This window comes from Heteronotia binoei, chromosome 18 (genome assembly GCF_032191835.1).
Source record: "Heteronotia binoei isolate CCM8104 ecotype False Entrance Well chromosome 18, APGP_CSIRO_Hbin_v1, whole genome shotgun sequence".
In the NCBI taxonomy this organism is placed as follows: Eukaryota; Metazoa; Chordata; class Lepidosauria; order Squamata; family Gekkonidae; genus Heteronotia; species Heteronotia binoei.
In genome coordinates, this window is record NC_083240.1 from 39,213,036 (window position 1) to 39,228,197 (window position 15,162).

The following is a 15,162-nucleotide window of genomic DNA, read 5'->3' on the forward strand; positions in this document are numbered from 1 at the left end:
CACCGGTCGACGTGACAACGCCTGCGGCACCCAAGCGCGTGAGGCCAAGGGAGCCTTCGGTCGAGCCACGCCACTACCCATCGATGCCGCATTGGGAGCACCATCGATGGCAGTCGACGTATCCCTGCTGCCCCCAATATCATTGGCATCAGCCACTCGACCACCCGGACTGGGAGCATCAATCTGAGCTATCCTCGCTCTCCAGGACATCGCATCGGTCCAAGCATCCTCAGGGATCGGCCACGACTCCTCGGGACAAACGCGTCACACCGACGGAGCCTCCGCGCCGAACACCGACACCGACCCGGTCGCCGCGAAGGGAGCCATCACCGCGCCTATCGGAGCGCTCGGGCCGAGGAGAGTCCTCCCCGTCGGGGTCGGAAAGCGACGAGGAGAGAACCTGGGAGCCCTCACCGGACCCCAACACGTCAGAGGACCTCCCAGTCTCGCCCTCTGAGGACCTACGCTCCTATGCGGAGATGGTCAAAAGAATGGCAGCGACCATCTCCCTCCCCATCTCTCAACCCAAGCCAACCGTGGACGATAGTGTTTTTGATATCGTCCAGAAGGACACTTCTCCAGCCGTCTCCCTCCCAATGACAAAGGTCATGCTCCAGGCGCTCAAGGATCCGTGGAAGAAGCCATCCTCTGCACCGGTGTCTTCAAGAAAACTGGACCACATGTACAAGGTCCAAGAGGCGGGGGCTGAATTTCTGTTCACACATCCTAGACCAAATTCAGCCATCGTCTCCTCTTCCTCGAGGTCACGTAAGGTGCACTCTACCCCCCCTGACAAGGAGGGGAAGAAACTCGACGCCATGGGGAGGAAGATCTACTCGGCGGGGTCCCTCGGCGCCAAGGTATCGAACTATACGGCCTGTATGGCCAGATACCAATACGCCATGTGGGAGCAGCTGTCCCCCCTCCTGTCCTTCCTACCGGATGACAAGAAAACCACTGCCAAGGCACTGCTGCACGAGGGCCAGAAGGTCGCAAAGCAGCAACTAACAGCAGCCAAGCACCTAGTGGACGTTTCAGCTGCGGCAATCATGTCCGCTGTCTCCATTCGCAGGCACTCCTGGCTGAGATCGACCGCCCTGCAACAAGACACCAGGGCGCTTATCGAGGACCTGCCATTTGAAGGGGACGGACTCTTTAGTTCCACCACGGACACCGCACTGCAGGAACTAGATAAGAACCTTAAGATCTCTAGGAGCCTTGGGGTGCAGCCACTTCCCAGACAACCCAGAGCCAGACAGTGGAGCAGGTCCTGGTCGAGAAAGACTCCGCATAAGCCATCTTCGGACCAACAGTGGCGACCACGCCCTCCACAGCCCGACAAGCAGGCCTACTCGGGCAACAACAGAGGGCGCTACAGTGCCCAGCCATCAGGCAAACCGAAGGGCACCCGCCCCGCCAAGCAGGGGCTTTGACTTTCCTGCACCACGCGTCGTTGCCACCACCCAGCCCACCATCCGCCTTCGCCCTTTCCTGCCTGCCTGGGAGCTGGTCTCCTCAGACAGGTGGGTCCTCTCTGTCATCCAGGAGGGCTACAAAATAGACTTTGCTCAGATTCCAACACAGTCAGTGGTGATCACCACCCCCCCATCCCCACCTCTGCTGGCGGAGGTGGACACCCTCCTACAGAAACAAGCCATAGAGAAATTACCATCGGAAACCAGGACGGGTGGTTTCTACTCCCGCTACTTCCTAGTCCCGAAGAGAGATGGGGGATTAAGGCCCATCATGGACCTCCGGAATCTGAACAAATTCATCCTGTATCGAAAGTTCAGGATGTCCACACTGCAGTCCATCCTGCCCCTCATCAACCAAGGAGACTGGATGGCCACTCTAGACCTCAAGGATGCTTACTTTCACATCAGCATCCACCCAGAGTTCAGAAAGTTTCTCAGGTTTGCAATAGGCTCACAACACTTCCAGTTCACTGCCCTACCCTTCGGGCTCTCCACGGCACCCAGGGTGTTTACAAAGATGATGAGCGTCGTGGCCGCCTACCTGCGGCTGCAGGGGGTGATAGTCTTCCCATACATAGACGACTGGCTCCTGGTAGCCAATTCAAGAGAAAGTCTGTCTACCCACATCACAGCCACACTGCACCTTCTCGATGCCCTGGGCCTGCAGGTCAATCTAGAAAAGTCAAATCTCACTCCATCAAGGACAGTGCAGTTCATAGGGGCAGTGCTGGACACAAACCTCCATCGAGCTTTCCTCCCCGCCCAAAGGGCAGAGGACATCACCAACTCAGTACAGTTACTCCAGAACCAAGGCTGGGGCACAGTAAAGCAACTTCAGCGAATGCTGGGACTGATGGCAGCAACGACAAGCGTGCTTCTTTACGCGAAACTGAGGATGAGGGACCTACAGCTATGGTTTCTTCGCCAGTTTCGCCCGAACAGAGACTCACCTCGAAAGAGGTTCACTATTCCCCTTATGACGCTCCAATCGCTCCAGTGGTGGGGATCCAGAGACAATATCTGCCAGGGAGCTCCCTTCCACCTCCCACCGCCCTCAGTGACCATCACCACCGATGCCTCCCAGTGGGGCTGGGGCGCCCACATGGAAGGCTTGTGTGTGGGGGGCCAGTGGCCTCCCAAGCTGGCTGTGCACCATATCAACTATCTGGAGCTACTAGCGGTTCACTTTGCCCTTCGTTCCTTCCGCCCAAAGTTGATAGGGAGGACAGTGGCATTACTCACAGACAACACCACCGCTCTGGCGTACATCAACAGGCAGGGCGGGACAGTGTCCCGCCGCCTCTGTGCGTTGGCGATAGAATTGTGGACGGAATGCATCCAGCACGACGTCTTCGTGAAGGCCGCACACCTCCCAGGGGTCCTCAACATTCAAGCGGACTCTCTGAGCAGGGGGGGGGCCTCCCCGCACGAGTGGGAACTTCAGTGGCGTTTCCTACAACCAGTTTTCCAGCTCTGGGGGTACCCACAGCTGGATGCCTTCGCCACGGCAGGCAACAAGAAGTGCCCTATGTTTTGCTCCAGAGGGGGTGCAGACCCTGCATCCCTGGGGGACGGCCTCCTCATCCCGTGGGAGGGCCGCTTCCTCTATCTGTTCCCTCCTCTCCCTCTGCTGACCAGGGTAATAAACAAGTTAGCGAGGGAGAGGCCACGCTGTATCCTGGTGACCCCCTGGTGGCCCCGCCAGAACTGGTTCGCCTCCCTACTGACCATGTCGGGGGGGAACTTCTACCACTTTCCAGCGGAACCAGACCTCCTGTCGTCCCAACGGGGGCGGGTGCTACACCACAACGTGCCACACCTGAAACTGACGGCGTGGCGCATAGACCCTTAGAGTTCTCGGGTAGGGTCCAGGAGGTCCTGTTGAATAGCAGGAAGCCCTCCACCAGGGCATCCTATGACAGGAAGTGGAAGAGGTTCTCGGACTTCATGGCTGGCCGGCCAGTCGCACCTAGGGAGGCTGGCCTGCCGGCAGTCTTTGATTTCTTGTTGTCCCTAGTAGACGCGGGCTTGGTGTTTTCCTCCATTAAGGTCTACTTGGCAGCCATTTCTGCCTTTCACGAACCTGTGGCTGGGTACTCCGTTTTCGCCCATCCCCAGTCCAAGAAGTTCATGAAGGGGCTATTTAGACTGCATCCACCGTCCAAACCCCCCACCCCACTGTGGGATTTGTCAATAGTCCTAGACAGATTAACCAGGCGGCCCTTCGAACCCATGGCCTCATGTTCCCTGCAGCTTCTGTCCTGGAAGACTGCCTTCCTAGTGGCCATCACCTCCGCACGCCGGGTGGGGGAACTCACGGCGATGCGTTGTGACTACCCCTACCTAGCCTTTAGAGAGTCGGGCGTCTCCCTGGCCCCTGATATCAACTTCCTTCCTAAGGTGCCCTCCCAATTCCACCTCAACCTGGAAGTGTGGCTCCCCGCCTTCTTCCCTAGCCCCTCCTCGGACGAGGAGCGTCGGCTTCACTCCCTAGACGTCCGGCGTGCCCTGCTTTTCTACCTAAGCCGATCCAAGTCCTTCCGTAAGGGACAGCAGTTATTCGTTTCCTACACCGCACCCAGAATGGGTGACAAGATTTCTTCACAGAGATTCTCGAAATGGTTGACAGAGACCATCAAGCTCTGCTACCTCCTAGCAAAGAGGCCACTGCCTGGACCTGTACGTGGCCACTCCACACGAGCGATGGCGACATCGGTGGCGTTCCTGAAGGGCGTGCCTCTGGCTGATGTCTGCAAAGCTGCTACCTGGTCGTCCCCGCATGCTTTCATGAAGCACTACGCGTTGGACGTGCATGCTCAGCAGAGGACCCGGTTGGGGACTGCGGTGCTACAATCTGTCATCTCCGGTTGACCGTCTTCCCACCTCCAGGTATGACTTGCTTGCTAATCTCCCACAAGTGTGATGCACAGAGACCACGAAGAAGATAGACAGGTTGCTTACCTGTAACTGTAGATCTTCGAGTGGTCATCTGTGCATTCACACTACCCACCCTCCTTCCCCACTGCTGACGGTCTCCCTTCCTTAGGGGCTTTCAGCGGTCAAGAAGGAACTGGTGGGATTGCCGCGGTGGCGCCGTTGGGCCTGCGCAGTGGGGCGCCGGCGCATGCCCAGTGGCGCCGTCCGCGGAAATCTTTCCCGGGCTTTCTTACAGATACCGACTGGGGACCAGCGCAGGCGCAGTACATCCCACAAGTGTGAATGCACAGATGACCACTCGAAGATCTACAGTTACAGGTAAGCAACCTGTCTTTTCTGGGTGGACATGCAAAATGGTGGCCAGTCAGGCGGGGGTGGGGTGGGGGTAATTTGCCAAGGAGAAATGGCAGGTGGGAGGGGAAGGGGGAGAGGTTCACCCTCCTCCCCACCGACACTAGCTTTCCCACTCCTGACCTCGCTGTCCCCTTAGTCTGGGAAGAACCCTGCCTTGGGACACCACGTGGCAGCTACAGAGGGTCAGAGGGGGAAATCGGCTGCGGGGGTGAAGGGCTGCTTTCCTGTTCTCTCCTGCCCACCAGTGTCTCCCCTGCTATAATTTCCAGAGCCAGCATTGGGCTCCGCATCTGACACTTGCGCTCAAGCTGTTTCCGTTTCCTGTGACTTTCAGGTAGAAAATGCGAGTCCGGATCAGCGGCCCCTTCTGTGCCTGCGCACGTTTGTCATGGATGGGGGTGGGGTCCCTCATGATAAAAGAGCAGCAGTTTGAATCGGCTAAAGCCAAATTCTGTTTTCTGCACCTCCTTGGAATGCTTTCCTCCTCTCTTTTATGGAAAGATTTTCCTCCTCTCTTTTCTGCAGAGATTTTCTTCCTCTCTTTTATGGAAAGATTTTCCTCCTCTCTTTTATGGAAAGATTTTTCTCCACTCTTTTGTGGAAAGATTTTCCTTCTCTCTTTTATGGAAAGATTTTCCTCCTCTCTTTTATGCAAAGATTTTCCTCCTCTCTTTTATGCAAAGATTTTCCTCCTCTCTTTTATGCAAAGATTTTCCTCCACTCTTTTATGGAAAGATTTTCTTCCTCTTTTTTATGCAAAGATTTTCTTCCTCTTTTTTATGCAAAGATTTTCCTCCACTCTTTTATGGAAAGATTTTCCTCCTCTCTTTTATGCAAAGATTTTCTTCCTCTTTTTTATGCAAAGATTTTCCTCCTCTCTTTTATGCAAAGGTTTTCCTCCTCCCTTTTATGCAAAGGTTTTCCTCCTCTCTTTTATGCAAAGGTTTTCCTCCTCCCTTTTATGCAAAGATTTTCCTCCTCCCTTTTATGCAAAGATTTTCCTCCTCCCTTTTATGCAAAGATTTTCCTCCTCCCTTTTATGCAAAGATTTTCCTCCTCTCTTTTATGCAAAGATTTTCCTCCTCTCTTTTATGTAAAGATTTGACAATATCATAAAAAAAGGACCGGGCAGTTGTTGAAAGCTTCCCTTTTTCCTGTCGCCCCAGAGGGCCGGAGGACCCAGCAACGTCCTGCGAGACGCGTGTCTGGTGGCCAACGTCCTGGACCCCAGGATCAAGCAGGAGATCATCAAGAAGTTCATCAGGCAGCACCTCTCTGAATACCTCTTGCTCTTCCAGGAGAACCAAGATGTGAGCTGGGAATCTTAGCCTTTGTGTGTCTGTCTTGTGGAACCCTTCGGGGGGGAACAGCAGGCTTCTGCTGCCTTTTTTATCCTTCCCTTTCTCCAAGGAGTTCAGGATCCTCTCCCAACAAGGATCCAAAGCAGCTTGCATCATTTTCCTTTCCTGAATTTTATCCTCACAACAACCAAATGAGGTAGGTCAGGATGAGGGTGTGTCACTGGCCCAAGGTCACCCAGCAGGCTTCCGTGGTAGAGTGGGGATCTGAACCCTGATAAGAGCATCAGAAGAGCCCTTGCTGGACCAGACCAGGGGTCCCTCTAGTCCAGCCTCCTGTCTCACACAGTGACCCCAACCAGTTCCTCTGGAGGGCCAACAACAGGGCAGAGAGGCTGAGGCCTTCATAAGAACATAAGAGGAGCCCTGCTAGATCAGACAAGGGGGTGTCCATCTCATCCAGCCTCCTGTCTCACACAGTGGCCAACCAGTTCCTCTGGAGGTCCAACAACAGGGCAGAGAGGCCGAGGCCTTCATAAGAACATAAGAAGAGCCCTGCTGGCTCAGACCAGGGGTCCATCCAGTCCAGGCTCCTGTCTCACACAGTGGCCAACCAGTTCCTCTGGAGGGCCAACAACAGGGCAGAGAGGCTGAGGCCTTCATAAGAACATAAGAGGAGCCCTGCTGGATCAGACCAGGGGGTGTCCATCTAGTCCAGTATCCTGTCTCACACAGTGGCCAACCAGTTCCTCCGGAGGGCCAACAACAGGGCAGAGAAGCCAAGGCCTTCATAAGAACAAAAGAAGAGCCCTGCTGGCTCAGACCAGGGGTCCATCCAGTCCAGGCTCCTGTCTCACACAGTGGCCTTCCAGTTCCTCTGGAGGGCCAGCAACAGGGCATAGAGGCTTCTCCTGAGAAGAACAGCTGTGTGAGAATGCACTTGCAAGAGCCAGTCGAACTGCACGGCATGGTTAGAAAGGAATGCGGTGAAGCAACCTGCCGAACAGCCACGAACAGGGCAACAAAACCGTCAAACTAATGACTGAAAAACCAGCTCCTTGTTTGCGACCAGCGAATAGGTAGCGAGTCCAGCTAGTGGGTGTCTGAACAGCCCCAATTAGGAGAAAGCCACCTGGGGTTATCTGGTATGTGGATTGCTTGCCTGTTTCCCAGACTCATGACCTCTTTCTGAGAAATACGACAGTTAACTCCATTTTTCCGCCTCAGGTTGCCTGGCTGGATAAAATCGACCGGCGCTACGCTTGGATAAAACGCCAGCTGGTGGACTATGAGGAGAAATATGGCCGCATGTTCCCCCTGGAGTGGTGCATGACGGAGCGGATCGCTGTGGACTTCTGCCACATGACACGGTATGCTGTCTTTGGGAAGCCCAAAGGCTGTTTAATTTTATGTCCCGTTGCTATCCAGTAGATGTGGCTGCCCATTTATGATTTATTTGTGTGTTCCTGTTTGCATGTCTGATTTCGCCTGTGTCCCAAAAGTAGCAGGAAGCTATTGGTTCATTTTGAGGGTTGTGATTGGTTAGGTCAGGGGTGGCCAAACTTGTTTTAATGTAAGAGCCATATAGAATAAATGTCAGATGTTTGCGAGCCGCAAGACGTGAACATCAGTGTTTGAGAGCGGGGAGGGAGGGAGGGAGGAAGGAAGGAAATTGAAGGGGGAAGGGGAAAGAAAGCAACTTTAAATATATTCTCCAAGCTAGCCAACGGAGTGGTGGGGGCTTTGAGAGCCACGCAGTAGGCGGGAAAGAGTCACATGTGGTTTCCAAGCCAAAGTTCAGCCGCCCCTGGTTTAGGTGCACCAGGGGCATCCAACCCTTTCCAGTCCAAGAACTGCCCAAAGATAACTATTTGCTGGGCCAGGCTGAGACAGTAGTGGTAAGGTTGCCAGCTGCAGGTCAGGAAATTCCTGGAGATTTTGGGCGTTGAGCCCGCAGAGGGTGGGGTTTCAACAGGAGAGGGACCCCCAGGGGGTAAAATGCCATGGAATCCACCTCCAAGGCAGCCATTTTCTCCCCCCAGGGGAACTGATCTCTCTTGTCTGAAGACCAGTTATAATTCCAGGAGATCTCTAGACCCCACCCGGAGGCAGGCAACATTAGGCAGCAGAGTTTGTGTCTTGTTACAGACCCCTAGCAATAAGAACATCCGTTCAGCCGCTAACGGATCTATGAACAAAGCACGTAGGCTATGCGGTACAGAATCAGCAGTCATAGCACTATAATACTATACGGCAGGGGTGGCCAACGGTAGCTCTCCAGGTATTTTTTTGCCTACAACTCCCATCAGCCCCAGCCAGCATGGCCAATGGCTGGGGCTGATGGGAGTTGTAGGCAAAAAACATCTGGAGAGCTACCGTTGGCCCTCCTGATATATGTAGATAACTGTAATGAATTAACAAACAAGAATATGCAGGTTTTTCAGTCCATTGAAATCTAAAAGGTTTTCCTCCTCTGTGGGGCTGGCCCCAGACTGCCTGGCATCCTACGCAAGGTTAATTTTTGGTGCCCCCCCCCTCCCCAGCACTGGTAATGTCACTGAGTCACACGGGGGGGGGGGTTGCCCAATTTTTAACCCCCCCAAAAGCTGGCACCCTAGGTAATCGCCTAGTTTGCCCTGCTCCTCTGACATGCAGAACGTAGCACAGCCACATCTTTTTTCTTGGGAGCGAACCCAAAGGTGCCGTTCTCCATCCTTCTTCCAGATAAAGGTATGGAAGCGAATGATTAATCTCCCGCTGACAGCTCTCCTATCAAACAGGTGAACGAAGCAGTAGCAGACTAGAAGGGCCCATCTGGCATTAGGACTCTATGACTGCTCCTTTGGAACTTGGGAATGGATGGGTGCATTTATACGCAAGCATGAAATAAGAATGATCCTGATGACAGGAAATGGGAAGGAAGCTGGCAACCCGTCAAGACCTGTTGCTGCCTAAAGCCATCTAGAGAGATCCAAGCGGGCAGCCGTGTTGGTCTGAAGCAGTAGATCAAAGTTAGGAGTCAAGTGCGCCTTTAGGACCAACAAAGTTTTGTTCAAAATGTAAGCTTTTGGGTGCTAAAAACACACTTCATCCGACAATAGGATGGAATGGCAAGCAGTCCTTAATGTAGAGAAAGTGGGCAGTGAGTTAGTATGCAAAATCATGGAAATATTTGTTAGCAGTTCAAAAGAATCACAATTTGGGGTCTGGCGATTGTTAGTTTATGTCAACTGGGCTGCAACAACAAGGGGGCAATAGAAGTCAGAACAGCAGGTTGATGTCTATGTCATTAGGTGTGAAGTAGAGCCCCGTTACAGACCCCTGCCAGAGAGGTTCAGCAGTGTGCAGCCCAGGGCTTTTTTTTTTTTGAGCAGGAACGCAGTTCCGGCTGGCTTGGTGTCGGGGGGTGGCCTAATATGCAAATAGGTTCCTGCTGGGCTTTGTCTACGTAAAACACTCTGTGTGAAACAATGGTGATGTCAGGGGCGTGTGGCCTAATATGCAAATGAGTTCCTGTTGGGTTTTTCCTACCAAAAAAAGCCCTGGCGCGGCCACACAGCTTGGGATACTCTTTCAGCTCTGCTTCTCGGGAACCTAGATTTCTGCAAGCGCTTCTCCCCCCCCCGCCCTTGGGGCCTGCGAGAGACGCCTGCCTCTCAACCTCCCTCCCCTTTCCCCCTCTCGACTTCCCCCATCAGGACGGAGCTGGCCAAGATCATGCGCACCAGAGCCAAGGAGATCGAGGTCAAGCTGCTCCTCTTCGCCATCCAGAGGACCACCAATTTTGAGGGGCTGCTGGCCAAGCGCTTCTCGGGCAGCACTTTGTCGGATGCGGTGGCGGTAAGGAGGGTTTCTCGCCCCCTCGGCCCCCGCTTGACCCCTCGCTGCCGTTGATGAGCATGGGGGTGGAGGAGCCTTGTAAACCCCAGTAAGAACCTAAGAGTAGCCATGTTGGCCCAGACCGATGGCCCATCCACTCCAACACTCCGTGGCACACAGTGGCCAAAAAAAACCCCCAGGTGCCATCAGGAGGTCCATAAGAACATAAGAGAAGCCAGGTTGGATCAGGCCAGTGGCCCATCCAGTCCAACACTCTGTGTCACACAGTGGCCAAAAAACCCAGGTGCCATCAGGAGGTCCATAAGAACATAAGAGAAGCCATGTTGGATCAGGCCAGTGGCCCATCCAGTCCAACACTCTGTGTCACACAGTGGCCAAAAAACCCAGGTGCCATCAGCAGGTCCATAAGAACATAAGAGAAACCATGTTGGATCAGACCAGTGGCCCATCCAGTCCAACGCTCTGTGTCACACAGTGGCGAAACAATCCAGATGCCATCAGGAGGTCCATAAGAACATAAAAGAAGCCATGTTGGATCAGGCCAGTGGCCCATCCAGTCCAACACTCTGTGTCACATAAGAGAAGCCATGTTGGATCAGGCCAATGGCCCATCCAGTCCAACACTCTGTGTCACATAAGGACATAAGAGAAGCCATGTTGGATCAGGCCAATGGCCCATCCAGTCCAACACTCTGTGTCACATAAGAGAAGCCATGTTGGATCAGGCCAATGGCCCATCCAGTCCAACACTCTGTGTCACATAAGGACATAAGAGAAGCCATGTTGGATCAGGCCAATGGCCCATCCAGTCCAGCACTCTGTGTCACATAAGGACATAAGAGAAGCCATGTTGGATCAGGCCAATGGCCCATCCAGTCCAACACTCTGTGTCACATAAGGACATAAGAGAAGCCATGTTGGATCAGGCCAATGGCCCATCCAGTCCAACACTCTGTGTCACATAAGGACATAAGAGAAGCCATGTTGGATCAGGCCAATGGCCCATCCAGTCCAGCACTCTGTGTCACACAGTGGCTAAAAAAAAATCCCAGGTGCCATCAGGAGGTCCATAAAAACATAAGAGAAGCCATGTTGGATCAGGCCAATGGCCCATCCAGTCCAGCACTCTGTGTCACACAATGGCCAAAAAAATCCCAGGTGCCATCAGGAGGTCCATAAGAACATAAGAGAAGCCATGTTGGATCAGGCTAATGGCCCATCCAGTCCAACACTCCGTGGCACACAGTGGCTAAAAAAAATCAGGAGGTCCATAAGAACATAAGAGAAGCCATGTTGGATCAGGCAATGGCCCATCCAGTCCAACACTCCGTGGCACACAGTGGCTAAAAAAACCTCCAGGTGCCATCAGGAGGTCCATAAGAACATAAGAGAAGCCATGGTGGCTCAGGCCAATGGCCCATCCAGTCCAACGCTCTGTGCCACACAGTGGCCAAAAAAACCAGGTGCCATCAGGAGGTCCATAAGAACATAAGAGAAGCCATGTTGGCTCAGGCCAGTTGCCCATCCAGTCCAGCACTCTGTGTCACACAGTGGCCAAAAAAACCCAAGTGCCATCAGGAGGTCCACCAGTGGGGGCAGAACACTAGAAGCCTGGATCTTTAAAGGTGTGATTGGCCAGTTCACACATAAAAATCGCTATCAGAAGGGGGGGATGCATGCAGGAATTGCCCTGCATGCAATATGCGCATGCCCAAAGGAAAGGTTAGCGGAAGGGCCCTGACCCAGATAGCCCAGGCTAGCCCAGTCTCATCAGATCTTGGAAGCTAAGCAGGGTCAGCTGTGGTTAGTACTTGGATGGGAGACCTTGGAATACCAGCAGTCGGGAAGGCAGGGGCAGGCTTCATTCAGCCACCTCCCTGAATATCCCCCAGAGCCCCAAGTAGGAGTCAGTCACCAGAGGTTGCCATGACTTCCAGGTGCATAAACACACACACACATGCACACACATACAAAAAGAAAAAGAAAACAGAAGAAAACAAAAAAGGGTATCTGAAGGCCTCTCTGAACAGCTGACAAAGTTGTGGGTGGAAGTAGTGTCGAATAATAGTCCAGTGCCACCCCGTAAAAAGTCTGCCGTGAAAACATTGTGAAAAGCAACGTCACCCCAGAGTTGGGTGCTTGCACAGGGGACAATACCTTTACCTTTTTTTTAGCGCCTTGAAGACTAGTAAAATTTGTGGCAGGGCATGAGTTTCCGTGAGTCTGCTCATTTTTTCAGATACGGCTAGAGCTTGAGTCCATCTGTCCTTAGGTCTTGGAGAGTAGAGTGATTTCAAGATGTTGAATGACAATAGCAGGCACGTTTGGACTAGGTGCGATATGCAGAGGGGTAGCAGGCAAGGAGAAATCGGTATTGGCAATGAGACAGGAAACCTTGGTCTCGATTAAGTCCAAGAGGATGCATTGTCTTGAGCTTCACGATCAGTTGAAATTCAGCAGTCTCTCTTTCTTATCTCCCTTTGAAATCCCTTTGTAAGAGAACTGGTGCTCTTAGGTCAGCAACTGAATGTCCTGGAAGGGTCAAATGTTCCCTCCCCGCTCGTTTCTGAATGTTGTGGTTTCTAATGTTAGACTTAACGTCTATTAATTATCTGCAGGGCTTTTTTTGTAGCAGGAACTCCTTTGCCTATTAGACCCCACCCCATCCCCGATGTAGCCAGTTCTCCTGGAGCTTATAGTAGGCCCTGCAATAAGAGCCCTGTAAGCTCCAGGAGGATTGGCTCCCTCAGGGGTGCGTGGCCTAAGATGCAAAGGAGCTCCTGCTACAAAACAAGCCCTGCTCCAAAGCATCCACTTTCTCCAGGGAAATTGATCCCTGCAGTCTGGAGCAGAGCTGTAATCCCGGGAGATCCCCAGGTCCCACCCGAAGGCTGGCATCCCTATCTGCCATCCAGGCACCATTGAGATAGAGACCTTCCTCGTTTCAGTGCTTGGCCAGCATCCTGTGCCCTCCAGGTGTTCTCTGGAGCCAGGAGAGGAGCTGTTGGCACGGAGGAGTCTCTCCCTTCCAGCTTGCATCTGTTTTGCAGGCAGGCTCTTCCCCTTCCAGCCTGCTGCTTCTGCCCTGGGATGTGTCCAGCATATGTAACGAAGCCACGTACAGCAGGCGGGCGCCTTGGGGAAAACCTTGCTGCACAAGAGCCGCGGCTTAACAATGGATACCGAGCAAGCGATTAAGCAAGCGACAAGCAGAAGAAGAACTGGGGACAGGACGAGGCTTACCTAACACCAGCTAGCAAATTTATGCTAGCCGTGAGAGTGGAATCTGAGATTTCTCAGCTTGCACCTCACTGTGACCCTCATATTCAGCATATGCAGCGTTGACGTGCTCAAGGGCTTCAAAACCAGGGCTTTTTTTGTAGCAGGAACTCCTTTGAATATATATATGAATATATGAAGCTGCCTTCTACTGAATCAGACCGTGGGTCCATCGAAGTCAGCATTGCCTACACAGACTGGCAGCGGCTCTCCAGAGTCTCCAGCTGAGGTTTTTCACGCCTATTTGCCTGGACCCGTTTTAGTTGAAGATGCCGGGGTTGAACCTGGGACTGTCTGCTCACCAAGCAGATGCTCTACCACTGAGCCACCGTCCCTCCCACTTTGCATATTAGGCCACACCCCCTGATGTGGCCAGTCCTCCTGGAGCTTACAGCAGGCCCTGTGCTAAGAGCCCCGTAAGCTCTTGGAGGATTGTCTACATCGGGGGGTGGGGGGAGGGGTGGCCTGATACACAAAGGAGTTCCTGTGACAAAAAAACCCCCTGATTATTTGTTGAAGGGACTGACCTGTTTGTCCAACGCAGAGAGTGAAAGGGCATCGCTGACACGTGTTGGCATAAAATCGCATTAGAGAATGAGCTGCAGTAGGAACCCCGAGAGGGTCCGGCTGATGTCACTGGCTCCACCGACAGCGTTGCTAGGATCTACGTGGGATCTAAGAACATAAGAGAAGCCATGTTGGATCAGGCCAATGGCCCATCCAGTCCAACACTCTGTGACACAGTGGCCAATATATACACACACACACACACACACACACACACACACTGTGGCTAATAGCCACTGATGGACCTCTGCTCCATATTTTTATCCAATCCCCTCCTGAAGCTGGCTATGCTTGTAGCCGCCACCACCTCCTGTGGCAGTGAATTCCATATATTAATCACTCTTTGGGTGAAAAAGTACTTCCTTTTATCCGTTTTAACCTGACTGCTCAGCCATCTCATTGAATGCCCACGAGTTCTTGTAGTGTGAGAAAGGGAGAAAAGTACTTCTTTCTCTGCTTTCTCCATCCCATGCATAACCTTGTAAACCTTTATCATGTCACCCCGCAGTCGACGTTTCTCCAAGCTAAAGAGCCCCAAGCCTTTTAACCTTTCTTCATAGGGAAAGTGTTCCAAACCTTTAATCATTCCAGTTGCCCTTTTCTGCACTTTTTCCAATGCTGTAATATCCTTTTTGAGGTGCGGTGACCAGAATTGCACACAGTACTCCAAATGAGACCGCACCATCGATTTATACAGGGGCATTATGATACCGGCTGATTTGTCCTGGCTTTTTCGCTCTGTCTCAGCTGCCGTCACCATGACAGGCATCCTAAATAAGATGAACACTCTGGAGGTCCACCATTTAACTGAGGCCAGATAAAAGACGCCAGCAGGGAGGGAGGGTTGATTCTGACAACCCGTGGAGGAGTTGGTGCTAGTTCAGGTTCCTTGCTCTCCCTTCCTGGGGGTGGGAGTTGCAGGCAGAATCCAGGTTGACTCCAGACAGACGCCAACCTGACGGAGCGTTCCTCCCATTTGATCTGCAAAGATCCTCCTGCGGTATTTGGGTCTGGGCTCACTGGAACCTCGAGGCAGCAAACGCGGAGAGCTGCCAAGAACCCAGAAGCGAGGCACGCGGAGGCACCGGCTTGCTTTGCCTGCTGCCTCTTCCTTAGGTGGATTCTCATTCGTTCTTTCTCAGAAGAAGGCCGAGCTGCCCCCGCCTTGTACCAATCCCTTCCTGGAGGAGGAAACTACGCCGGAGACGGAAGAAGCCACCACGGAAAAGAGTGACGTTGAAAAAGTAAGCCTCTGGATTTCCTTGAGCAGGTCTCAGCAGCAAAGGTTCCCTCTAAGCTGCAGAGTCCTGGGAGCAAAAATTCTACTTTATGAGCTCCTGGTATTAAAGTTGAGAGCTCCTGCATCAATTAGTGTGCTCTGCGGTCCTTCTTCCTGAGCTGAGACAAAAAGG

General features: G+C 52.8%; 1 protein-coding gene across 2 annotated transcripts in view; it reads left to right on the forward strand.

Moving 5' to 3' along the window:
• Nucleotides 1–15,162, forward strand: part of VPS53 (VPS53 subunit of GARP complex) — a 100,141-nt gene that overhangs the window by 48,575 nt on the left and 36,404 nt on the right. The window contains exons 9-12 of one of the 2 annotated variants that reach the window (XM_060259294.1): nucleotides 5,933–6,076; nucleotides 7,292–7,434; nucleotides 9,763–9,904; nucleotides 14,893–14,994. In XM_060259294.1, coding sequence (XP_060115277.1) covers nucleotides 5,933–6,076; nucleotides 7,292–7,434; nucleotides 9,763–9,904; nucleotides 14,893–14,994 — 531 coding nt within the window. The remainder of the gene's footprint in view (nucleotides 1–5,932; nucleotides 6,077–7,291; nucleotides 7,435–9,762; nucleotides 9,905–14,892; nucleotides 14,995–15,162) is intronic. The other variant, XM_060259293.1, reaches the window with a different exon arrangement.